This window comes from Moschus berezovskii, chromosome 13, assembly GCF_049115385.1.
Source record: "Moschus berezovskii isolate FMDL1 chromosome 13, NW_MosBer_1.0, whole genome shotgun sequence".
NCBI classification, from domain to species: Eukaryota; Metazoa; Chordata; class Mammalia; order Artiodactyla; family Moschidae; genus Moschus; species Moschus berezovskii.
The window spans coordinates 54,348,232-54,374,343 of record NC_142472.1 but is presented as its reverse complement, the minus strand read 5'-3'; the positions used below and the strand labels follow the sequence as shown (position 1 = coordinate 54,374,343).

Sequence of the window (26,112 nt, the reverse complement as noted above, 5' to 3'; positions counted from 1 at the left end):
CATAGTCATATAAAAATGGAAACCTATATAAAATGACCTAAATTAATAACTTCAAAGCATGACAAATCAAAAGCTTTTACTGTGGAAACTGTTTTATCTTGGAGTACAGTGTGGTACAGTGGGAGCTAGCCCCACCAGCCGCCGGGCACTCTGGGCCAGTTGAGGACATTCTCTGAGCACCTTTCCTCTCCATGAAAGGAGACTAAGCCCAGCTCACGGAGGCGTTAGGAGAACTCAAGAGATGAGACATGTAAAGGACTTTCTTTGTACTGATGTTCCTTGGGAGGGACAGGGTTCACTTAGGTATCTGAATTTGCCAAAACATTTTTTTAATCTCAATTATCTCCTTCCATTTATTCTCTGTAAAGAAAAACTTCCAGAATGTTAATTTTTATCTGCTGCACAATTCTGGCTTTTTGTTTTGTTTTTAAATATTTATTTATTCTGCTGCGTTGGGTCTTAGTTGCTCCTGGGCCTGTGGAATTTTAGCTCCCCAACCAGAGTTCGAACCTGTGTCCCCTGCATTCCCAGGTGGATTCTTGACCACTGGATTTCCAGGGAACATAATTCTGTTTTGATAAGAAGCTGAGGGATTATTTATCAATGCAAAGAATATGAAGGAAATTCTATCTTCCTGTGGTTAATGAAGAGGGAGGAGATTTCCTGTGTACAGTGTACCTGATAACAATATCACCAGCCTGTTTGACAGAGCTCCCCAAATCCCCTCATGACACTGAGTGAGATTTTAAGGGGCCAAAAGGGAGATGGGCAGAGACCCAGTGGGCACAGAAAACCCTCACACTGCCATGAACTCCATGACCAGAAGCAGATAATATGAAAATGTCCTATCCCATGTGTACAAAAAGAAAGCTGGGGGTCCTGGTTCTTCAGCCTTTCCAACAGTTCAGTGTGTCCGTTTGGGAACTACGTCTGCTCTGTGCAAAGCTGGGAGCTGGACAACTTCCCGGAGGACGTGACCAACACGGGGACATGCTCTGGACATGTCCTTCCGAGCAGAGCCTCTCACCTGGAAAGTTCAGACTGAGTAGGGTTACCTTGATACGTTCTCTACCACATCTCTCGACGCTCTTAGAAGAGGGCGTCAGCAGTTCCCTCTTCTTAGGTCTGAATCAAGGACATGTTCGGGTCACCTTAAAAAAAAATGAGGAAGCAGCCACAATGCGTGGAGAGAGGGTCATTCCACTGCTGCCCTCACTGACTCTGTGACCTTGTCATCTTGGTTACGTCATCTATAAAATGCAGATATTTCTACTACCCTTCCAGAGTTTATATGGGGATCAAATACAGTTAAGTTAAATAATAACTTTGTAACTATAAAGAACTGAACAAATGTTAGGTTTAAGAATAATTTTAAGTGTGGGTCAACAGTATTGACTGTTACATTAAACTGTTAACTAAAACACAAAAATACTATATAATAGCATCTATCAGGTACATAGTGATTAATAGCAGAACATATTATCTCACTGACCCTCAGAAGAACCTTTTAAAAGCTATTGTTCCCTTTGTATCCGTTAGACCAGGAAGGCTCAGGGAGGCTGCCTTGTCCGGGGTCAGCGGGTCAGGGAACACCTGGTCTGACCTGGACATCTCTGACTCCACATCCAGACAGCCTTCAGCTCACACACACCCTGATTTTATCCCATCCATGAAGATGTTTTCTACATTTGAAGATGATCAAGTGCTGCTTTGTCAGACATGACCTGAGTGACTCAACTGAAGTGCTGCTTTGGTGTAACATTGATTACAAGTTAATGTATTTAAAGATGATACCCATAAAGTTTAATAGTGAGGAAAATGATGTTTTCATGAACCAAGTTTTGTGCGTTCAGTCTGTCAGTCATGTCCGACTCTGTGACCCCATGGACCGTAGCCCACCAGGCTCCTCTGATCATGGGATTTCCCATGCAAGAATTCTGGAGGGTGTTGCCATTTCCTCCTCCAGGGGATGTTCCCAACCCAGGGATCGAACCCGCGTCTCTTCCATCTCCTACATTGGCAGGCGGGTTCTTCACCATTGTGCCATCTGGGAAGCTAGGTTCTTGACCAGATAGTCTGTAACTCAGTGACTCTTTTCACGGTTAAAGTTAATAGAAAACAGCCCCATTTCCAACATATTTCAGCTTGAACTTAGAAGTAAACAAGGGTTACTTGTCAACAGTGACATCTCTCAAACTGACCTCTTGGAACATACGCTCTAGCAGAGCTTTGCTGTCTTCCTGTGAACCTGTGGGAGGTATGCAGGAAACACTGTGGCCACAGACAGCTGGACCTCAGGGCTTGGGCTGCCCTGCATTCATATCCACTTACTAGCGGCACAGACTCAGCCCGGTTACTTAACTTCTCCAGGCCTCAGTTTCTTTTTCTATAAATGGGAAAAACACCATCTACCTTGAAGGAGATTTAAACTGGTTTTTCCACCTGGCTGGTCTTCTTACTTTACAGTCACTGTTACGTGTCTGCTTTTGGCTAGAAATAAGCCTAGCTGGATTCTTCATGTCCTGGCTTGCTCTGAAGCACACTGCTCACTGATGGGGACCAACTTATTACAACAAGAAAACAGAAAGGGAACCCCTGACTGCTACAAGTATGGGCAGCAGGCGGTGACACACCTGTAAGCTGACACTTTTAAAGACTGACATTTTCAGTAGAATAGGTTCTTTTCTAGTTTTATTAAGATATAATTGACATGCAGCACCATATAAATTTAAGATATACAATGTACTGACCTGACTCACACACATCATCATGAAATGATGACCATAAATTCAGTGAACATCCATCATCTCATACAGAGGCAATGTTAAAAAAAAATGGAAAAAAATTTTTTTCTTTTTCTTGTGATGATAACTCTTAGGATTTACTCTTAGCAACTTTCATATATAACACAGCATTGTTAATTATCGTTGTCATGCTGTATTTACATCCCTAGTTCTTATTTATCTTATAACTAGAATTTTGTACCTTCACTGCCTTCATCCAATTCTCCTCCCTTCACCTCCTGCCTCTGGAAACCACACATCTGATCATTTTTTTCTGAGTTTGTTTTTGAAGTAGGATTGACCTACAACACTATGTTAGTTCCTGGCATAAACACAGTTTTTAAACATTTCAAAACGATCACCACAATAAGCCTAGTTGTCATCTGTCCTAAAGAGAGTACATAATTACTCACTGTATTTCCATACTGTTCATTTCATAATGTGACTCATTCATCTTGTAACTAAAAGTTTACACCTCCTGATAGCCTTCACCTATTTTCTCTCCTTTCCCCAGATCCCTCCTCTCTGGCAACTACTTGTTTTGACTCTGTATCCACGACTCCGATTCTGTTTAGTTATGTTTGTTCGTTTGTTCTGTGTTTTAGATTGCATATGAATGAAATCACACAATATTTGTCTTTCTCTGACTTATTTCATATTACCTTCTAGATCCATGCATGTTGTTGCAAATGCCAAGACTTCATTCTTTTTATGGCTGAATAATATTCCATTGTGTGTGTGTACACACACACACACACACACATCTTCTTTACCCAGTCATCTATCAGTGGGCACTTAGGTTGCTTCTGTATCTTGGCTATTGTAAATAATGTTGCAATGAAATAGGGGTGCATATATCTTTTTGAGTCAATCTTTTTGTTTTCTTTGGATAAATATCTAGGACTGGAATTGCTGGGCCGATGGTAGTTCTTTTCTTTTTTTGAAGAAACTTCATACCGTTTTCCATGGTGGCTGCACTGATTTATATTGCCACGAGCCGTGTAGGAGGGTTCTCTCTTCACACACCCTCAACCAGCACTTGTTATTTCTTGTCTTCTGAAAACAGCCATTCTGATGGGTGGGAGGCAGTATCTCACGTGGTTTTAGTTTGCATTTCCTGGATGTTCAGTGATGTGCCAGCAGCAGAATAGTTTCTAATCATAAGGCCCTAGAATCCCCATTTTTTTCTCATCCATTTAATGCAAAGTACTCTGTTTGCCATGTAGACAAACAAAAAACCAGGAAAACAATCATAGAACCAAGTTCTGAAGACTTAGATTACAAGCTCTGATGGAGAACCTAAGTTGGACTCTTTTACTTTGATGGGCACTGAACTAGATGAGAATAGTCACCTTTCTTCATCTTCACGGAATGAGATGATAATTGATACTTATTTCCCCAACTGTATATTAATCACTTCTGAATAAAAACCCTGTTAAGTATTCCAAGCACCAGGATTTATGCTTAAGTATGCAGAACACAGTAAGCAAGCAAACCAGGATCTGAAATAATTTTAGATCAGGCATCTCTATGATATGTGACCCTTAGCTTGAAATCTAAGCTCCAATTAAAATTCATTCTGAGATCCCACATAATCTACCAAGTATGGTGGTGAGACATTAAGCATTGTGGACCAAGTCCTTTGAAGATCCAAGAGAAAACTGAAGACTCTGTTGTCTCAGTGTGGAGCCAATGTGAGGAAAATGGCATAACAGATGTCAAATTACAGAATGCTTGATTTAATTCTGTTTTGGTCTTATGGTATGCTGATTTACTGAAAGAAGTATATGTTTGGTATTCCTCCCATTCCTGAGGGCAGGAGGAGAAGGGGGCATGGCAGAGGATGAGATAGTAGGATAGCATTGCTGACTCAATGGACGCGAGTTTGAGCAAACTCCAGGAGATAGTGGAGGACAGAGGCACCTGGTGTGCTGCAGTCCATGGAGCCGCAAAGAGCAGGACACGACTTTGTGACTGAACCACCTAAGGATGGGGTCTGGTCACCCAGGATAACCAACTAAGTGATTAGAGAGTGGGAACTGTCAGTCCCATTCACAGGCCTCTGGGAAGGAGAGAGGGGCTAGAGATGAAGTTCAGCCACCAAGGGCCAATGATTTAATCAGTCATGCCTGTACAGTGAAGCCTCAGTGAAACCCCAAAAGGACAGGGTGTGGAGAACTTCTGGTTCTCTTTCGATTCTCCAACTTCCGGTTGATGACTGCATGGAGATTTGAGGAGAGGTAGAGTGCCCAGGAAGGGCAGGGAAACTCCCACCCCTTCCCACAGGCCTTGCCCCATGTCCTTCTTCATCTGTAGCCTTTATAGTAAACCGATAAAAGTGAGTAAATGTTTCTCTGAAATCTGTGACCCACTCAAACAAATTAACTGAGCCCAGGGAAAGGGTCATGAGAACTTCCAGCCAGTAGGTCAGAAGCACGAGTAATAACCTGGATTTGCAACCAGTGTCTGAAGCGGGGGTGGGCAGGAGAGCCTTGTGGGACTGAGTGCAATCTGATACCATCTCCAGGCAGACCGTGTCAGAACCGAACTGCCTGACCAACTGTCAGAGGGAGTGAAAACACACCCTGGAGGCCTCTACGTGCTATCGGGCCACATAACGACTGGGATTTCTGACAATTTCCAACCAAAACAAAGTTGATTTTCAACGGCAAAATAAAACTATGCAACTCTACAACAATTCACCCTGTTCGGTTTTATTCTTTGAAGTGTCACTGATCAGTGAACTCCCCAAATCCGGTTCCCTGCAGTAGGTGTGTAAAGTGTAAAGCAGGCACTCGCAGAGGCAGCTGCCACTGCCTTGGGGGTCAGTGCGCACGACTGTGAGATGCACTCAGTAAGAACCATCTCCTTTCCTTTCCAGACCCAGAGAAAACAACAGAGCCCACTTGGCTCAGCTCAGGTGCGCTCTCTGCACTCCTCCGCCACTGTCAGCGTGTGTGTGAGATCCGCTTGGTTCCTCCTGTGCAGGCTGCTCCACTGGGAGCACCTCTGTCTCCACCTGCTCCCGTCATGACCACCTTCTGCCTAATGAACTCCTCCCACCCATCCCAGCATGTGGACAGAGGACGCTAAAGACAATCAACTACCAACTGGTGGTTTGCAATCCCTGAGCTTATAGTTATCTCAGCCTCACAAATTCAGATTCAGCGCAATTAAAAGTGCAGGATGCCCATCTTCTATTCGTTCTTGTTATTAATGTTTTCTACCAACAGGAGGAAAGGTACCAAACGCGCCAGGCGAGAGGTGGTGAGGGAGGTCAGTACCTAAGGCTCTCACGGAGAAGACATCAGAGAGCGGGGTCACCAGGCATGGCCACCTTCACTGAGCTGCTCCGTGATGCTCACGCCTCAGCCCTTCCTCCCTTGGAAGCCACAGGATAGGCCTGCTTCCTTGTTTGTTGAGAATTCCTTTCCTTCTTGGAACTTGTCACTGTCCTGGCTGAGTTTGCAAGTGTTAGCTCGTGAGCGTACACGGTCATGTCAGAGAAATCACAGCTTTCCCTCCCTGCCGGGGCAGTCGTGCTCAGACACTCACACTCAAGTCACGTGCGCACAGTCATTCGTTCACTGGCCTAGCATGAATGAAAGCATGGTGCCTGCCTGGCCTGGTTTCAAGTGCTGGGGACACAAAGGCAAACAGGGAAAGAGCCCTTGCCTTCTGGAAGTCGATGTTCAATTGGAATTAGACGATAAACAGATAGATATACAGAATATAACCTCAGCTAATGTGAGGACCAGGGAGGAATGAAGCCGGGTCAGGGGACAGACAGTGAGGGTGGTCTGGATGGTGCGCACGTGTTATCCTGGAGAAGGCAGCTGTGGGTCGGTGGCCTCTGAGATGGTCTTGGGGATTCTCACCTCCTGGCATTCCTGCCTGTGTGCAATCCCCTCCCCCCGGTGGGAGCTGGACCCACTTCTCTCAGACAGAACAGGGTGGACGTGGTGGGCTGTCGCTGCTGAGATGGGGTATGAAGACTCAGCTTCCATCTTGCATTCTCTCTCTTTCCCAGATCTCTTGCTCTGGGGGAAGCCAGCTGCCCTGGAGCAAGGCTGTCCCACGTGAGCGAGCTTGGAAATTAATCACCCCTGTTCAGGCCTTGAGAAGCTGCAGCCCAGATGATGCCTTGATTGCAGCCTTGCAGGAAGTCCTGAGTCAGATTCTTCTACTTTAGCTCCAATTAGATTCCTCAGTGGCTGAGTTTTAGGACAGTCTGTTACAAAGCAATGGGTAACTGACACAGTGGTCAAGGATGGCTTGAGCAAGTACTCTGGAAAGACACATCCAAGTGAAGACCTGGGGAGGAGGGGCTGGGGAAGACAGGGCAAGCACCAAGGCCCCGAGAGGGAACACTCCAGGCAAATCTGAAAGAAACGGGAAGGCCAGCATGGCCTGCGGTCCCAGCTGGCCATGTGCTGAGAAGAAACAGGCAGGGACTCCGCGGAGAGAGGCATGCCCAGTTCTAGAAGGCTGCTGTTCTAGCCACCACTGTCTGTCTTCAATGCGGCAGACACGACAACATTAACAGTAATGGCTAATGACTGAGTGCTTAAGTCTATGAGGAACAGTGCTGAGTCCTTTAGGGCATTTACACTTCACCATAACCCTGTAAAGTAGGTATTATTACTAGCTCCATTTAACAGATGAGGGGATTGAGGCTCCAAAAGGCTAGGCTGTTCTCCCACACGTTTGCAAGTTAGAAAGCGGTGAAGCAGAGATGCCAACCAGGCCCTGCCTTCAGAGTCCTTACACTTCACCCCTACACAGTCCTGTCCAAAGAGGCCTCTAGGAAGAAAGCCTCTTTCACCCTTAAAAAAGAAAAAAAAAAACCCAAATCTCCAGACCACAAACTGTTGTTAAAAGCCAGCCTGTCTAGCCCCTGTCTGACTAGATGCTCCCGGCAGCTTCATCTTCTCCAGAAGCCCTTTGGACAGAACTGTTCTGGGCTTTATCTGCACTTGCTCTGACATCTGACCCAAGTCAGCATGTAAACTAAGAAGAGCACATGGGTGGCAGCTTTTCTTTTTGACATTTATTAAGAGTCTTACATAGCAAACATGGAATCTATGGAGCACTGGCAGATAAAATACCAATATATTACATTTTATGCAATTCGATGCTTGGCTGGCATAGCTTGAACCCTGATTCCCCATCAGTATTCACACAGCTGGCACCAAACCAGGAATCCATCTGGTATGGAACTTACTTTTCCTTCCTGCTTAACCTCTGTCTTACAGCTTAAGGAAGACTGTGCATGTTCCATTAGGATCTTAATTTCTTCATGAAAAGAAGAAACAATCCACTTATCTTTGATTTTCACCTATATTAGGAGTGCTATTTTATTTAAACTATCTCTTTTAAAAAAGCAATGGCCTTAGCCGACTAATAATCGTCCACACAGGGGTCCACAAATTTCTATTAGTTTTGTATTGAGCCAGAGGAAACAGACAAACAAAAATAACAGAGGGCACTAGGGTTTTTGTTTTCAGGCTTTCACCCAGAAGAAATATGAACGAAACCAGTTTGTTTGACACAACTGGTATTACAATAATATCAACAGCTAACACTAATTGAAAGCATGCTATATGGGCCAGATACTATCCTAAGCACTTTGACTCTATTATCTAAATTAATATTTATAATATCCCTGTATGGTAAGTAGTTATCCCAGTCTTACAGGTGAAGAAACTCAGGCAGAGAGGTCAAACAGCTTGTCTGGGCTAACACAGCTAAAAAGTCTAGCACCAAGACCAAGACTCAGGCAGCGTGATTCCAACAGTGTGAGCTCTTAACTCACAGTTATTTAGCCTGAAAAGGGGTGCAGGATTCCAAGCACGTCCACTTCTGCTTCTAAGAAAGATGTGCTTCTCTCAAAAATGCCAAAACCGAAATTAAGATCAACTCTCCTAATACACATACACCTATCAGCAGATCCCAAACTTCCACCATATCCTACTGCCCCACACAGTAACTCAAATTCTTTACTTTCACTATTAGTAGTTAATATACAGATTAAAGATAAATGATATGAATTTGGGTACTAATAAAAACTACACACACATCCAATGCTGACAGTTTATTCCTTTGAAAAGGTTCATCATTTTGCTTTTTCTTGGCTGAATAACTTAAATTTATCGTTCAGGAAATTCCGAGCATATTCTCATTTTTCCTTGGTCTCTCCTGGTCTCTGCTCAGGTCACCTCCTCAGAAAAGCCTTTCTTAGATATTCAGACTCTCAGTGCCTTCTCCTCCAAGCCCATGATTCCTTTGCTTCCCGTTTACATCTCTACCTTAATTACTTTATACATATATGGATGCACTAGTTTTTTTATTTTCTACTTCTGCCACCAGAAAACAGACTGTACGTGGGGCAGCTTGTTCCCGGCTGTGCATCTGGTACCTAAACCATGTCTGCGTCTAAACTGTGCTCATTTTGCCAAACGAACAAATGAATGAATGAATGGTGATGCTCCCCTTGAGGAGAGCCACGTGGTATGGGCAGAGGGCAGCTAGGGCTGGTGAGCTCACTACCTGACTTCCTCTCCCCACCCTCAGTGTCCACATCTGTAGCCCTGGAGTCTCGACCTTGTTAAAGGCGGTTCTTCTGACAGGCATGGAAGGAGGTTAAGGGTGAACTCTTGTCAGCAAGGACAGGTGGGAGAGGAGCTCACGAATCCCGCCGTGCTGGTTTTGGTTGGGAGGGAGTGGTAGCAAAACGCTGGGCTGAAGGACCGGGGCTGTGCACAGCCTCTCTCACCTGCTCCCCTGGAGGACTCTGGCTCCACGTTATTTTTTTCCAGCAGCTTTCTGGTATCCTTTTTACCTCCATGCCTACAATGGTACCCTCCTTACATTACACCTGGACTGGTACAAATGCCCCCTGACCCACGCTGTCTTCCCACATTTCCTCCCACTCGTCCATCCTGCATGGGCATTCCCTAGCTTGAGGATCTGTAATGGCTTCTTTACACTGGGAAAAAGGAAACCGTTTATCTGGAGCACTATTTCTTTCACAGGTTTGCCTGCTTCAGTTATTGGAAGGCACACTGCCTGTGTGGTTTAATTTCTGCAGGGCCCAGGGCAGTGGTTGGCAGATTGGGTGCGCATGGAAGGATCTCTGCTACAAGAGTGTCCCTCACCAGTTCCTTTCTGTGTTCAGCAGGTAATGCCCTACACTGCACATGAGGCACTTCATTGTAAATGCAGTTGCCTACCTTTTTCACGTGTATGGCTCTTATCTGTCCTCTTCAAAATCAGGGGGCTTTGGAGGACAGACTCATGTTCTCTTTTATTTCTACCATTTCTCAGGACTGATACCACTACTAGGTACATACTTGCTGTTGTTGACTTGCTCAGTCCTGTACGACTCTGCAACCCCATGGACTGTAGCTCACCAGGCTCCTCTGCCCATGGGATTCTCCAGGTAAGAATACTGGAGTGGGTTGCCATGCCCTCTTTCAGGGAAATTTTCCTGACCCAGGGATTGAACCCACATTTCTTATGTCTCCTGCACTGGCAGGTGGGTTCTTTACCACTAGTACCACCTGGGTTATACACTTTCAAATGGCAAAAGAAAAACCAGCATTAAGAAATTGAGCACAGAAGGGCTGGATCTAGGGTCATAATTACTTGAAAGCAGACCGGTGGATTTGGGCAAATTTCCTGGAAGCCCAGTTTGAGGGCTAGTACAAACGTTGTCTCTGGTTCTAAATTTTGCTTATCGGAAAAGATGACTTTTGTCTAGTGATCTGGAGACTATCTATAGTCTTAACATGTTTAAGTGAAACAAAAAGGATGGGGAATGGTGGCCACAGAACTTGGTGTGCTTTCATTATTTCTAAAAATGTGAGATGCTGGTTCAGAATGACACTGATTGGTCCACTTTCTAGGTAGACACCTTTTCATCTCCACAGAGGTTCTATAGGCACCTATGCCTTATAATGACCAATTAGAACACTTAGATGTTGCAACTGTATGCAGTTTATAGTTTGTAAAGTGCTTTGAAAATGGGAAGTGCTAGGCAAGTATTCAAGTTGTTATATATTAAAAAAGCCTTTAGCATATAATCATTTTAATAATTGCCTCTTTAAAAGGCGTAGATATTTTATAGCTGAACAGAATTTCTGAGCTTGAACCATTGATATTATTGCTGTTAATAAAATCAGAAATACTGAGTAAGTTTTTTCAGTTTATTTAAGTAAATACATGATTCATATCAATCTCCCTCACTTTCTCATAGACCAATTCTGTCTTCCCTTAGGTTCTGACAAACTTTTTGCAAAGATTCTTCTCTGGTCTCCAGGACTCTTGGTTATCCTGCCTGCCCTGCCCTGTTTTTTCCTTCCACACATCTGCCTTGTGAAGGTGTTTTTGTAAGAACCTATGTTTAGGGCTGGGCTTGCCTGGTGGTTCAGCTGGTAAAGAATCCACCTGCAATGCAGGAGATCTGGGGTTCGATCCCTGAGTTGGGAAGATCCCCTGGAGAAGGAAAAGGCTATCCACTCCTGTAATCTGGCCTAGAGAATTCCATGGACTGTGTCCATGGGGTTGCAAAGTCAGACATAACTGAGCAACTTTCACCTTCACTTCAGTTTCTCTGGTGGCTCAGTGGTAAAAGAATCTGCCTGCCAATGCAGAAGATGCAGGTTTGATCCCTGGGTCAGGAAGATCCCCTGGAGGAGGAAATCCTCTCCAGTATTCTTGCCTGGGAAATCCCATGGACAGAGGAGCCTGGTGGGCTACAGTCCATGGGGTTGCAGAATTGGACATGACTGAAGCGACTCAACAACAGATTCAAGACTCCATGCCAAATCATGAGTGATGATGAGCCCTTTTAGGAGCAAAGAGGCCATGAGATGTGGTGGGTGGCCATCAGTGGGTGCATCCCCCATGGGTACTGTTACTGATTACTTCAGTCTACTGTCACCATTCTGCACTGCTGTGTCCACTAATTAAAGTTGGCCTTCATCTCCTGACAGGTCTTGGCTCATAGGTATTAAACTTCATTTAAGTTACCCTATTTCCAGTACCCACTGAGCTACTCATAGGCAGAACTTTAGAAGAGGCAAACAAGTGTTTGATCATTTCCCACTGATCCCTTTAGGACTTCCCTGCATCTTCAAGTGCTGAGTTCCTTATGCTGACATTGGCTTTCTGTTAATTGTCTTTTACCGTCTGTCACCCTAGGAGAACTTTCCCTGTCCTTGCCCTGGAACTTTTGATCTTTCCCCACCCACTCCTGCTCCCACTTAAATTTAGCCTCTAATGTCCTAGTGTATTTTCTTCATTGGAAAACCCAAACGAAGCCATTCTTCTGTACCAGAGTTAATATTTAACCTTTGTAGGCACTAAATTAATGCTGCCAGCTGCCCAGTGACTTCCCTGTTAATTTCAGCTGACATTTTTTTCTGTCCTCATGTGACTCATTCATCACTGTTCTCTTTGAAAGCTCTGTCTTCCACAACTTGACTTTCTACAGCCTTCCCCACCACCTCACTGGTTGCTCTTCTACCAACCTTTAAATATTGAGCTTGCCCAAGGCTTGGCTTGGACTCTCTTCATCACTCCAGCTTTTATGCATTTACCTCATCTTTGTGGCAAGAACTAACAAAGTTGATCTCTACTTGAATCTCTTTGATGACCTTCAACTCATATCTACTAACTACCTCATTCAACATGGAACTTCTGATTCTCCACCTCCCAACCAATCCCTCCCGGCAACCCAAGTTTTCGATCACTCCACCTCCCAACGAATCTTCCCCTCTAGACTTGCCATTTCAGTAAATTTAGCCCCAAATCTAGGTGGAGATCATCCTTCTCTTTCCTCATCTTCTATACGCACTTCCTGAGGTCTACCAATTCTGTACCATTTGGCTCGCAAATATCTCAAATCCACTCTTGTCTCCATCACTAGCTTATGGCCCTTCCAGCTCTTACAGTTCGCCTGCTTCTACTCTGGTCTCTCCACAGTCCATTCCACCACACTGTCATCAGATTCCCAGATGCCTTCCCCTTCTACTTTCCAAAGTCCCTGCCCCAGAGCTCTTCCCCTGGAGCCTATCACAGGCCTTTGTCCTCCCTGCTTGCCCTGCTCTAGACATGCAGATCTCCTTTCAAGGCCTTTGATTCCTCAGACCACTGGTGTTCTGCTTCAGGGCTTCTGCAAGTGCTACTCCCCCAGAATGCTTTTCTTTTTTGCATGGCCAGCTCCTTCTCTTCCTGTGATCTCTGGGAGATCCTCTCTGACTTCCATACCTAAAGCAGATTCCCCTCTCAGAGTACTAGGGTGGGGCTGAAGTTCTAAGGTTGACAGATATGTAGGGTGAATTATCAGTCAAATTGGGGTAGGACAGGTATAAGACACAAGGTTGAAGAGGTAAGTAGGGCAGCTCTTAAGTGTGATTCACCAGTATTTTAGGTTTCCCCAAAAATCATTTTCTGCACATTCAATTTTCCTCCTGTCTTTACTTTCTCTCAAATACTGTTTCTTTTCACGGAACCTTGGGCTGTACTGAGATACCTACCCCAGAACTGAAAATGTTACCTGGTCATCCCAGATGTCTTCTCCTATATTAGGGTCCTGAAATTACAGCACTAAACTGGAATCTGTCCTCCAAACACTACCATAAAGATGAAGCCTGAGACCACTTAACTTCTCTCACATGAAACCAGAATTCTCTCAAATTATTTTCCTCCCTTGCACAATCTGCCAATCATAGCAAAGGATGCAATTCTCATAAATTACTAAAAAATATCTAGAAAGAGGCCAAGTCTTCCCCTCACTCCCACCTTTCTTTTCTAAACCATCCACAGCCTACGCAGGATCATGCTCTATAGCATAGGATCTCGAACCTCCCCGCCTCAGGCGGGTACCTCCTATCAGATCAGCAGCAGCATTAGATTAGAAATAAAGTGCACAATAATGCAATGCTCTCGAATCATCCTCAGACCATCCTTCCATCTCCAGTCTGTGGAAAAATTTGTCTTCCACAAAATCGGTCCCTGGTACCCAAAAGGTTGGGACCACTGCTCTACGGCATCTTTCCCTCTCCTGTGACTAGGGGAGGGAAATCCTTTTAATTTCCTCCATCAAGGTCTTTCTCTAGGTGCCAGGTTGTTTCCTCACTTTCAACCTTGGTTCAATTAAAGGGAAAAAACCCACAAAATCCTGAGTCCACCTCCAGAACAAAGGAACAGAAACCACTCAAATCAGTTTAAGTACAAGAGGGTATTTATTAGAAGAATACAGTTTCTCGCAGGGACTCTAGAGAGCTAGAAGCAGGCCCTTCTGCAGGTCACATCGTGCTGTCACCACAATCTTTTACTTCTGGGTTTTGCCAAGAGCACATACAGAATATCCTAGAGGTCAGTTCTCCCTGTATGGTGCGTGAGGGACTAGAATGTGGCTTCGTTTCTGCTGGCCTTTTGATCTTTATATTCCTTTATGCTGGCCTCGAACTTGTCAAGCACATGCTGGCAGACATTCATGAGCTCAGTCAGGCCTCTCTGAAAGGACTCAACCGCGGGGAGGGCACCTCGGGTCTGTATGCGCAAGTTAATTTTGCTCTCTGAAGGATGGGTTGTAGTGTAACCACAGAATTCCACTTCCGGGTTCTTCATGATCATGTACCGGAGAGAATTTCCTAGGGTATGGTCCTCCTCGTGCAACACAAATGTCACACAGTGTCTATCTGTCCCAGCCGCCTGGACCATCTCCAGGGCTGTCTTCCTCTCGCCTTCAGCCATTGAGGTCTTCACTCCAGACATTTTTCTACACACATAGTTTTTATAAAAATGAGATTATACTGAGTACGGTTTTGAAACTAGCTTTTTTTTTTTTTTTAAATCTATCACAATTGCAACAGGTTACTGCTCTAATGCATCCAGTTACACAGAACTATTAGCATTAACCCCTATTATTATCTTCTCCTGCCTCCACCTATTCTACCACTAAGTAATTTACTGCCTCCAGTTTCTCCCTACTCCATTTGGCCATCCACATGGCGACCAAAGGGAGTGTCCTTCAACAAAAAGTTCGCTAAAATATTCTTTTGGTAGAGTCACAAAGAAAGGGGCAGGATTAGAATAGGGTGGGTCCTGCTAAAGGATGAAAAGGGGAGTTGAAAGGCGTGAGGGAAAACGCAGATGATAAAAATAGAAACTAAAGTTCATCAACGTGCAGTTTTCCAACTACGGTTTCCGTTTACAGGAGGTACGGAAACTAGAAAGTCTGAGAAGAGTCTCCAAGCACGGGGAAAAAAAGAGCACTCGGCACACAGAGACGACCAATTAGCGCTCGGCCCAGAGGAGTGGCCTGGGCCTGGCTCACAGGCCAAGCCCACCACTCGGGGAACGGTGGCCGGGTGCACGTTATCTTTTACTGGCTCTGGCTGTTCCTAACGGTGATGGGCCGTTGGGGACTGAACTCCGCTCTTCCCTCCCGTCTTCCCTCCTTGGTATCTAGTTCCTCAACCCGTCTTCCCTCCTTGGTATCTAGTGTACTGAGCGTCTCCACTCAAGCAATCCAGCTCCCCCCCAACCCCTTCCCAATCCGGGGCCCCGTTCCTCGCCCTGGCGCGCCTACCGCGCCCCCTCCTCGCCCGTCCTCCCGGTCAGGCCCTCGCTGCCAGGCCGGGCCGCGGAGGCGGAGGCCCCGGCCGGCCGCCGGCTCCCGGGGCCCGGCGCGGCCCGCTCCTCCCGCCCCCGCCACCCCCTCGACCGTTACCTCTCCAGCTCTTGGTCCTCTTCCATGGCGGGGGCGGCTTCCGGGATCCTCAGGTGGCGCGGGCTGGCCGGAGGCTCTGCCCCATGCCTCGAAGCTTGCGGGCGCGGAAGGCAGGCAGGAAGGAAGGACCGACGGAAGGCGTGCGGACGGAAGGAGGGGGGAGGAGCCGCAGCGGCGCGGCAGGGCCCGGCCGCTGGGCGGGGCGTGGAGGCTCCGCCCCGGCCCCGCCCCCGGCGCGAGGAGGGCGGTGGCCGAGCCTGAGTCGCTCACCTGAGCTGCTGAGTGAGCCCGCCCCCCGACCCGGTGGTGTCAGACAGGTGGAGCCGGGCTCCTGCCCCGCCCCGAGGCCGAGACCTGCCTGTGGGCGCCAGAGCTCGGCCCTTGGCACCTCCTCGCCAAGGTGATGGCAGAAGGGGCGGGGCCTTACCTGACTCCCTCAGATCCCTTTTTTTCCCCTGGGGCCAGGATCAAGCCTCTTTCAGACTTGCTGCTGGCCCCCTGGCAGTGTAGCAGTGTCAGTCGCTTCAGTCATGTCCGGCTCTTTGCGCCCCACGAACTGTAGCAGGCCAGGCTTCTCTGTCCATGGGGTTCTCCAGGCAAGAATACTGGAGTGGAGTATTGCCATACCTTTCTCCGGGGAATCTTCCCGACCCAGGGATCGAACCCAGGTCTCCTGCATTGCAGGCGGATTCTTTGCCATCTGGGCCACCGGGGAAGATCTTGGCCCCGTGGGGGACGGGATTAATCCCAGGCTGGACCCCGCCCGTCCCGGGAGGCCTTTCCGGAGACAACGGACAGCTATAGTTGATCGATACATTTTGATGAATTTCACAACAGAACAAGATGCACGTGTAAAACGGTACTTGTCTCATTCGCGATCTTGAATGGTTTCACAGCTCAACTGGGTCAAAGGACAAGCGTTTGTTTATTTTTGCCGGGGCGGGGGCGGCAGTGGGGGGTGAGGATGAGCGAGTTTGGAAGTAAACCGTCCGCATCTCGCATCCCCTTCCTTTCCTTCCTGGGATCTTTTTCTCTTCCTGGAGTACGTCCTGCCTTGCTTTGGACACGTCCTTTCCTCTTCACCCTTTTGGCCTCTTCAACCTCCTCACCCGCGGAACCTCCCTCTCACCTTCGTTCCCAGGTGCTCGTGCGACCGCCTCGGCAGCCTTTCACCACCCAGACTCGCTCTCCGCGCCCCGACCCCTCAGGTGTTCTTTACCAAAAGCCCCGCTTCTCCCTTCCTGTCCCCCCTCACCCCCGCCAGCTCCCGTCCCTTCCCCCCACCCCGACCCCGGCTGTCCTCTCGCCCGACACGCCCTCAGCCCAGCTTTCCGGCGCCACCTGTTCTCCTTACCCCACCCCGACCCCCTAGATCTTCCCCGCCTCCCCCAGCTGTTCCCCTGTCCTCGCGCGGTAGGCCGTGAGCGCACAGGCAGCACGGGCCCCGCGCCGGGGGCTCCCAGGCGGACAGCCCAGGGGACGGCTGGGGGCGGGGGGCGGAGGGAGGGCGCGCGGCTCTGGGAGCGGAGCGGGCTCACTCTAACCCGGAGTGACGGCCCGGGCCCGGCCCGCCCCCCGCGCTCTCGGATAGGGGGAGCCGCCCTCTGGCCCGCCCCCTCCCCGCCCTGTGCCGCTGCCAATTGGCCGGGGTGCGTGTCGGCTTGCGTGGCTCGGCCCTAGCGTTCGCCCGCGGGAAGGCAGCAGGGGCGGTTGAGGAGCGAAGTCTTGACTAGAGTTTGCTCCTTGCCAGGAAATCGGTGGCGGCGGCGGCGGCAGGTCCCGGCGGAGCGGAGGCCGGCGGGCCCCCGCGCTCCCTCAGCGGGGCCGCGGAAGCGGAGCCGACGCTCGGCTGAGGCGCGGGAGCCGGGCTCACCCGGTGAGTAACTTTGCCCTGCCCGCCGCGCTCGGCGCCCGCTCGCGGTCCGGCCGCGCCTCAGGTGCGGGCGGGGTGTGGGGCGTCGCGGCGCCCGGGAGGCGGCGGAGGCGGGCGGCCGCGGCGTCCTTCGCGCTCTCCTGGCCGGGCCCGGCTGGGCTGCGGGGACACGGGGTCCGGGGAGGAGGGCGCGAGGCTGCCGGGCGCCGGCGGGGGCGGGCGGCCTCGGCTCTGACAACCTGGGGGGTCCCCGCCGCCGGGTGGCCGAGCTTTTTGCGTCGTTTGCTCCGGTTTTAGGGAGGGGAGAGGTAGGGTGAGATTTTGGTCCCCTGAGTGTCTGTGGCCGTGGGTGAGAGAGCCACCGGCTGCCTTACCCTGTCTTGTTCCCGTTTGAAAGGAGCGGGCGAGGTCGTACGCTCCGTCCCAGCCTGTTGCTCGCAAATTCTCACCTTTCTCTGGAGGCTGGAGAGGGTGGGAGAGAGACGTGACACCCTCGACGGGGGTAATTTCAAAACACGGCCCTTGACTTGGAAACAGCCGCACACAAAGCACCGTTCAGAAAGGACCTCAACGCTTTTCAGAACCTCATGCCCAGATCTAGACGAAGGACTTGCGGCTTAGATGTAGCGTTTCTTCGGAGGTTTCTGTGTGCGTTTACGGTTATGAATCAAATCAAGACGTTCAGTATATGCCAGGAGCTGCAGTACGCTCATGCCTGGGCTTAACTCTGGTAGATGGTTGCTTTTTAAATTACAGAAATGAAGTTGAGCGAAAAGCAGTGGCCATTCAGAAGGGGGAAACAGTTGTGAGCTTCGGTTTATTGCAACTGTCTTCGCTTTCAAAATTTCTCATTCTGGCCGCAGTCATACTAATTTCTAAATTGGTCTCAGGACAGATTTTGATTTTGATTTTTTTTTCTTTCCTCCTTGCACCATACCGTGACGTAGCCCTGGTGAGTTCATCCCAGTAGATCAATATTATTTACTTGGATCGATTTGATTCCCATCTCCTCACCCCTTTAGACAGTGGACTTTCATCTTGTATCCTTTTTGGCCTGTCCGAGCTTTCTGGAGCCACGAATAACAAAAGTTGTGCCCTTTAAGTCCTGCACATGAGTTTTCCCATAGGAGTAAAAATGTAGGCCTGTTTGTAACCCAGGCAAAGTAACTGCTGCTGCTTTTAATGTGGCCCACCTGTGTGTTAGCATTCCTAATTCTGTATCTTGTTTCTCTCCTTTTCTCATCAGGTTATACTTTTTCCATTATTTGTTCATTCAGCAAATGAATGTCTTCTGCAAACCAGACATGCTTGGCAAGGGTCAGCTCTTGTCCTGAACTGGCTCACAGTGCTGTTTGGAAGCCGATATATGCCTCTCTTCAACCAGCCACCTGAAAGTGATTTGAGCGGGTGTTGAGGGACCTTAAAAGAGGGAGAATTTCTGCCTGGAGTTTGTTAGGGAAGGCCTCACACCTGCACTTACTCTTCAGGTGGCTGGGGGATTTTCATTCTCTGCAAAGGGACTAGCGTGTAGGACGTTGCTTTATGAGAGCCGCATCTGGTTACTCTGGCTGAAGAACATGGTGTCTGCAGTTGGAGTCGTGGTCAGAGCCTGGGATGTGTTATTCATTTCGGAGCACTTAGCGCTTGGCCTTGCTTACAGTGGGCACTCAAATATTTATTGAACTGAGTTGAACAGGAACATAAAGGGTTTTGTATGCCAAATTAAGAAATTTGGACTTGATCCAGTCAGCTATATAGAGCTGCCAAGTTTAAGCAGAAGAATGTTATGATAACATTTGCCTTCCAAAAGGATGTCTTCGACAGGCTGAAGGTTGGTGGGGGTCCAGATGGGAGGTAGGGAGACGGTGCAGGGCCTCTTAAATCCTGGAGGGTTTAAGTGCTCAGCACTTCTCAGTTCACATTGTCTGGGTTTGAATATGGCTCTGTCACTCATTTCGTAACCTCTTTCTTCTTTAGGGTCTTCACTTCATAGGATTTGGGGGATAAAGCTTGAAAAACATGTATGTTACTTAGAATAGTGCTTGGCACATAAGAAGGACGTGGTAGATGCTGTTTTTTGTTCTCTGTGAAGGCAGTGGAAGTAGAGATGATGTGGCATCCAGGAGGTATAATTGGTCCAACCAGATAGGTGACTACGAATGATTAATGAGAGAGGGATGGTTCGGAGGGCTTTTGACTTGGGGGCATTGGAGTATACTGGTTAAGCTGGCTGTGGAGTCAGAATGGGGTTGAATTCCATCACTTACTCTGAGCACTACTTTTGTCCTCACTGAACTTTGGTTTCCTAACATTTAGGAAATGAAGTATACCTGTCTAATTGGGGTTTGAGGATCCAATGAAATTATGCATTAATGCCCTTGGCAGAGTAAGTACCTAGCACATTACAAGTGCTCAATAAATATTGGTTGTTCCTCAAGTGGTTATGACATTAAAGAGCTAGTGGAATGCTGGAAGTTACGAGAAGGAACAGTTAAGAACAGTCCGTGGTAGGGGTGGGGATAGGAAGATAGTTCGGAACCAACCCATTGAGGTGCACATGGGTGGTTGAATCTGCGATGCTGTTGTTAGATAGATGTGTCAGGCAGGAGCTAGGGAAGAATGGACGATAAAGAGATCAAGAGCTCACATAAAGCCTTTGTGGATGTGGTCAGCTTTATTCCCTGGTGGCTCAGAGGTTAAAGTGTCTGCCTCCAATGCGGGAGACCCAGGTTCGATCCCTGGGTTGGGAAGATCCCCTGGAGAAGGAAACAGTAACCCACTCCAGTATTCTTGCCTGGAGAATCCCATGGACGGAGAAGCCTGGGAGGCTACAGTCCACGGGGTCGCATAGAGTCGGACACGACTGAGCAACGGAACGGAGGTAGGAGGGGGTAGTTTACATTATTGCAGTGCCAGGAGTGTTGCTGTCACATGCTGGGCATCTCTAGCCTTAAAACGCGTTTTGGTCACCATCACAAGGGAACTCAAGGCTCCTGTAACCTGGTGGGCCCTTTGCCCTCCTCCTCTGCTGCCTCTTCTCCTTTTTGATTGCTCCCCTCAAAATCCCGGTATTTTTAAATTTTATTATGCAGAGCCATTTAATTTTTCCTGGGGCTAACACTTTAGGCCTACCTTCCTATATCAAAATCCAAGGTTTCTAGAAGAATCAGAGGTCTCATCTAATAGGTTTACTTAGGAAGTAATGTTGGTTCTAAAAATAGATGTATATAAGCATATTTTAAATACATATCTGTGTATATCTTGCATATTCAGGTACAGTTGTAGAAGACTTAGGCCTAAAATGATTTTGTTAAGGGGCCTGGGAGATTGACAAACTCAGTCCTCTTCAGCTTTCCTGTCATACATCTCTCTTCCTCAGAAAGTACAAAACTGGAAAAATCTGTGGTTACATAAGTTTTTTGGTCAGTCGAGTTAGAAGAAACGGCTGTTTTGTGTATTCACGTGTGAGAAGTTGTTAAGAGGAATTTTTTAAGAAGCAAATGCTGGTGATGTACATTATGGTGACGACGATAGAAGCATCCAGTCGATGTGTTTTTAAAGAGGCAGATATGTAGGCTCTGTCCTCAGAATGCACACTTCATAAGAGCAGGGATCCTGACTTGCTCACTGCAGTAGAGTCCCCAAGTCCCAGAACCAAAGATACTAACATATGCATGAATAAATGAATTGGATCCATTGACTTTGATCTGTCTTGGCCCACAGACATACTGAAATCTTTGGAACAGTCATTGGTCAGACAGAAAACAAAAGAGGCATTTGAGCCAGCCAAGCTGCTTAAAGTACTCTATGTTCTTATAGAAGACACCGGAACAGAATTTATGGCCATTATGATTCAGTGATTTTAGTGCCAGCTGCTGTAATTTATTAGCATAATTCCCTTTTTCTCCCCTTTTACTGTGATTGTTGTAGGGTGTAGTTGGGAAGAAAGGTTTCTGTAGGGGTATTGCCTTGTTCAGAGCTAAACTGACGACACCTGTATCGTCATTTTGTCCTCTTATTAGTAAAATTCCATACCAGATAAGAGATGAGAAAAGGAGCAGAAGTGTTGTGGGTAGAGACGGCCAAGCACAGTTTACACCTTAATTTCCCCACCCTTGGGGTCTCCTTCTACTCTTTCTGATAATCAGAGTCCCTCATCAGAGTAATTATGTAGGAGAATTTTGTTTCTCCAAATTGGACTGGGAAGGCAAAATGAGAATTAGAAACAAGTGCAGAAAATAGACGATAGGCAACTAAAACTTTACCTACACAGAATATATATGCTTAAGTATACTATAGGAATTATGTATATCGTATATTTATGTGCTTATCTATATATATATAAGCATAAACTATCATGTGTCCACTTAAAAAGCATACCACTTTTATGTAAACAAATTAGGTTTTGTTTCCTCTATTGAAAGAGTAATCTTAGAGTTCTTTTAAATAGCAAATTTCCCTAAAGTGTATAATAGGGGGCATTGTAAAAAATGTTTATAAACAAACTATGAGGACCGGTATCTTATGTAAAATAGGTGTCAGGTGGTGGTGGTTTAGTAGCTAAGTAGTGTCTGACTCTTGCAACTCCATGGACTGTAGCCTGCCAGGCTCCTTTGTCCATGGGATTCTCCAGGCAAGAATACTGGAGTAGTTTGCCTTTTTCTTCTCTAGGCGATCTTTCCGACGCAGGGATTGAACTTGGGTCTCCTGCATTGCAGCAGTTTCTTTACCAACTATTAACAGGTGTCTCCTTGGCTTTAGTAAAGCTCCCAAAGGCTCTGTTGGTTATCACTTTGTTTTACTGATAAAAGTAAAGTAAGTCTGGTATACATTTGTACCCCGTGCCCCCTTTACCCCTCAGATTGGGATTTTGGCTACCAAAATTAAAAATTAATCCTGTATCAGAGTTCTTAATCCTGTTCAATTGAACTATCTAATTATTGAGCAAATAAATTGAAGTCCTTATGTCTTATTTCATTGTTTTATTCTAACCATTTCCACTTTTCTTCCACATGATTTTAATGTTTGTAGACTTCCAATTGTATGCAACAAGTAGCATACATGATGGGATCGACACTGGGCTGTGTGGGACGCAAAACATTCTCTGCCCTTGGAAAGGTTAAAATCTTAAAAGATGTTAAGTCAGAGTTAATCATTCTGAGGCAGAAGATAGATGGACCCTGGGTTAGACATTTACAGCTAGCCTTCTGTTTATGCTTTGAGACAAAGATAATAACAGGAACAGGATAAGCAGCTGGATTTAGTCTCATGTGGACGCTAAGATAACAGTGGTGGCAAGAGCAGAGAAGGGCTGAGCCCTGCCTAGGTAAGGAGGTCTCACATTCCTCATTCTTGGGGTCAAGGCAGTCTCCCAGGCTACACATGCTCAGAAAGGGTCCTCAAGGGAGGGGACACTAGCCCATAATATGTCCAGTCAACCTCCCAGAGACCTTCACGCTGGAATCCATCTTGGCTAAAAGATACACAGACACACAGGGGAGGGCCATGAGTCAGACCAAGTGTGGGGTTAAAGCAAGGTAATTGGCCGGAGGGAAACAGAGACCCAGAAAACTGCCTCCATACAGCAACCAGGGCTTCCCAGGTGGCTCAGAGGTAAAGGATCTGCCTGCAATGCAGGAGGCGCAGGTTCAAGCCCTGAGTCGGGAAGATCCCCCGGAGAAGGGAATGGCTACCCACTCTAGTGGGAAATCTTGTCTGGGAAATCCCGCCTGGGAAATCCAATAAATAGAGGAGCTTGGTCGGCTACAATCCATGGGGTCACAAAAAAGTTGGACATGACTTGTGGTTCGGTCACTGAGTTCATGTCCTACTCTTTGCAGCTATGGACTGCAGCACTCCAGGCTTCCCTGTCTTTCACCATCTCCCAGAGTTTGCTCAAACTCATATCTGTTGAGTTGGTGATGCCATCCAACCGTCTCATCCTCTGTCGTCCCCTTCTCCTCCTGCCTTCAGTCTTTCCCAGCATCAGGGTCTTTTCTAATGAGTCAGCTCTTCACATCACCTGGCCAAAGTGAAGAGCCAACTCATTGGAAAGGACTCTGATGTGACTAAACAATAAGAAGCCACCCCAGAAACACCTGACTCTTTCTCTGAACTCACCTGCATGTATTTTTCTAATAAACATTTTATCAGTTTCTCTGTTTTCGGTCTTTTTGCTAAAATTCCTTTTGCAAAGAAGGCAAGAGCCAGGACCCTGCTTCTGGCTACTAGTCCCTGGTGGTCTAGTGGTGGCGATTTGGCGCTTTCACTGCCACAGTCTGGGTTTGATTCCTGTTCAGGGAACTGAGATCCCACTTCAAGCCTCCACCCTCTGTGGCCACCCCACATCATCTCAGAGGATGACGAACACCTCTGACTTTAAGTACCTTGTCTCCTCTTCTCCTTGACCTTCACTTTCACTGTCCTTGGACATTCCCCGGTTCTCCACTTTAGACCTTACGTTTCTGTATCCTGTCCTCTGACCGCAGCCTCTGAGCCTGTCCTTCCAGCTGTATCACACCCACAGTTGCTCTTCGGTGCCCTTTGGGCAGGGACAGTTTGCCTGCCATCCTGTTTATCCCACCTACCATCCTGTTGTATTAACATCTGTGGGATCTATATATAAGCACCTGGAATATGCCTCCCTGGCACCTTAGCTTCGCTTGAACTTGCTTTTGTTCTGTGCCTGCTTCATTACCTCTGCTTCTCCCTGAGTTATTTTGGCAACCTTGTTAGAAGGCCAGGCGCAGGGAATCACCTCTCAAATAGCCCCTCCCCTGCATTCCCCTCAGGCAGTTCCCTTTATTTGGCACCTACTGAGTGCTGTGACACTGAGCTCAGAGTTCAGCAGGCCAGAGTATCTCACAGAGCTTACATTCTAGGGGAGATGGACATTCGGCAAATGGCACACATAGTCACAAGTATGGTAAGTGCTTTGATGAGACAGAGAGCTGTGCTGTCCAGCACGGTAGTCACCTGCACATGCAGCTCCTGAAATGTTCCTGATCTGAATTGAGATGTGCTGTCACTGCACCCTTCACGATTTTGAAGACTTAGTACCCAAAATGGTAAAATAGCTCAGTAAGTTTTGTATTGAATACAGGTTGAAATGATATCCTGGATATATTGGGTCAAATAAAATATTCAAACTAGTTCATTCACTTGGCTGCTAGAACATTTAATATGGCAGGTGTGGTTCACCTTCGGTTGGGTAGCTGTGGCATGGGGTGTTGTCAGGGATATAACACGGGAAACTAACCTAGTCTCTGGGGAGCTGGCTGTCCCTGGAACCACCCCGAGTAAGTTGTCTTTGAACTGATACCTGGTTGCGTAGATGTTACAGGTAAAGTCTTCTCAGAGCAAGCAGCAGAGGCGGGTGGCACTTTGCAGGAGGGTGAGGAGGTGGGTAGCAGACAGTTGGGAAAGTGTGATGGGAGATAGGGCCTGGGAGGTAGGTAGGGCCGGGTCATGTGGGCCCTGTTGGCCACAATCAGGCTCTTGTTCTTCCTTTCTCATGAGTGATTCTAGACTCATTCAGAAACCTTCTATCAAACAAACCTCTCTTTTGCAGCCTGCAGATAATCTGGTCAGTTCTTGAGGACCTGGTTTGATTTAGCAGATTTCTGTCCCTCCCTTTTCCAGCTTGTCTGGATAAGTCTCAGTTGTGTTAAAGGCTCATTTTTCCATGTGCTCGTGATCCCATCCCTCAAAGTCTCTTTTAGGAGAGCTTCATCAGTTAACCCCCTTCTGTACTGAGTCTCTCTCTCTCCCTGATGGCTTTTTCAAATATACTCCAGTTCCAAACTTGTAAAACAAAGCACCATTGACCTCACATCTCCTCTAGTTATTGTTCCTAAAAAGTAACAAAATATTTTACAATTTAATATTTAAAATGCATAATGTGTTAACATGTCAATATAATTATATTAATATATATAATTAATAAGATTTGACTTTTTCACATTATGTATTTGAACTATGGTTATACGGTTGATTGTCCCTTGAACAACGTGGGGATGAAGGGCACTGATGCTCCCAGGCAGTTGAAAGTCCATGTATAGCTTATGGTCAGCCCTCCCTGTCCACAGTGCTCTGTATCTGATGATTTCAAGAGCAGGCCATGCAGTACTGTAGTGTTTATTGTTGAAAACAAGCTGTGTGTAAGTGGACCCGTGTAGTTCAAGCTTTTGTTGTTTAAGGCTCCACTATATTTTACAGGCATAGCCTGTCTCTTCAAGAAAATTAGTCATACAAAGGGAACACTTCTTGCAAAGATGGGCACGATAAAGGACAGAAATGGTATGGGCCTAAGAAGCAAAAGGTATTAAGAAGAGGTGGCAAGAATATACGGAAGAACTATACAAAAAAGATCTTCATGACCCAGATAACAATAATGGTGTGATCACTCACCTAGAGCCAGACATCCTGGAATGTGAAGTCAAGTGGGCCTTAGGAGGCATCACTATGAACAAAGCTAGTGGAGGTGATGGAATTCCAGTTGAGCTATTTCAAATCCTAAAAGATGATGCTGTTATAGTGTTGCACTCAATATGCCAGCAAATTTGGAAAACTCAGCACTGGCCACAGGACTGGAAAACGACAGTTTTCATTCCAATCCCAAAGAAAGGCAATGCCAAAGAATATTCAAACTGCTTTACAATTGCACTCATCTCACACACTAGCAAGTTCAGTTCAGTTCAGTCACTCAGTCGTGT

At 47.0% G+C, this 26,112-nt stretch overlaps 2 protein-coding genes across 3 annotated transcripts in view; one reads left to right on the top strand and one right to left on the bottom strand.

The window, feature by feature from the left end:
* Positions 1 to 14,009: 14,009 nt before the first annotated feature.
* Positions 14,010 to 15,682, bottom strand: LOC129556367 (DNA-directed RNA polymerases I and III subunit RPAC2). Its single transcript, XM_055426336.2, has 2 exons — positions 15,526 to 15,682; positions 14,010 to 14,571 (listed from the first exon to the last, which is right to left on the bottom strand). The coding sequence occupies exons 1-2, from the start codon at positions 15,549 to 15,551 to the stop codon at positions 14,196 to 14,198; spliced, it is 402 nt and encodes a 133-aa protein (XP_055282311.1). The 5' UTR covers positions 15,552 to 15,682; the 3' UTR covers positions 14,010 to 14,195.
* A 137-nt stretch (positions 15,683 to 15,819) lies between these two features.
* LNX2 (ligand of numb-protein X 2) overlaps positions 15,820 to 26,112 on the top strand; it is a 93,030-nt gene continuing 82,737 nt past the window's right edge. The window contains exons 1-2 of one of the 2 annotated variants that reach the window (XM_055426334.2): positions 15,820 to 16,384; positions 17,276 to 17,401. The gene's annotated coding sequence lies outside the window, so the exon portion shown is untranslated. Of the gene's footprint in view, positions 16,385 to 17,197; positions 17,402 to 26,112 lie in introns of those variants that run through there. The other variant, XM_055426332.2, reaches the window with a different exon arrangement.

What these genes read in the sequence shown, in the direction of transcription:
- LOC129556367 (XM_055426336.2), bottom strand. Translation starts at nt 15,551, where the DNA reads ATGGAAGAGGACCAAGAGCTGGAGAG. An exon ending in GAGGACCAAGAGCTGGAGAG is followed by an intron (nt 14,572 to 15,525) that starts GTAACGGTCGAG and finishes CTATGTGTGTAG; the next exon opens with AAAAATGTCTGGAGTGAAGA.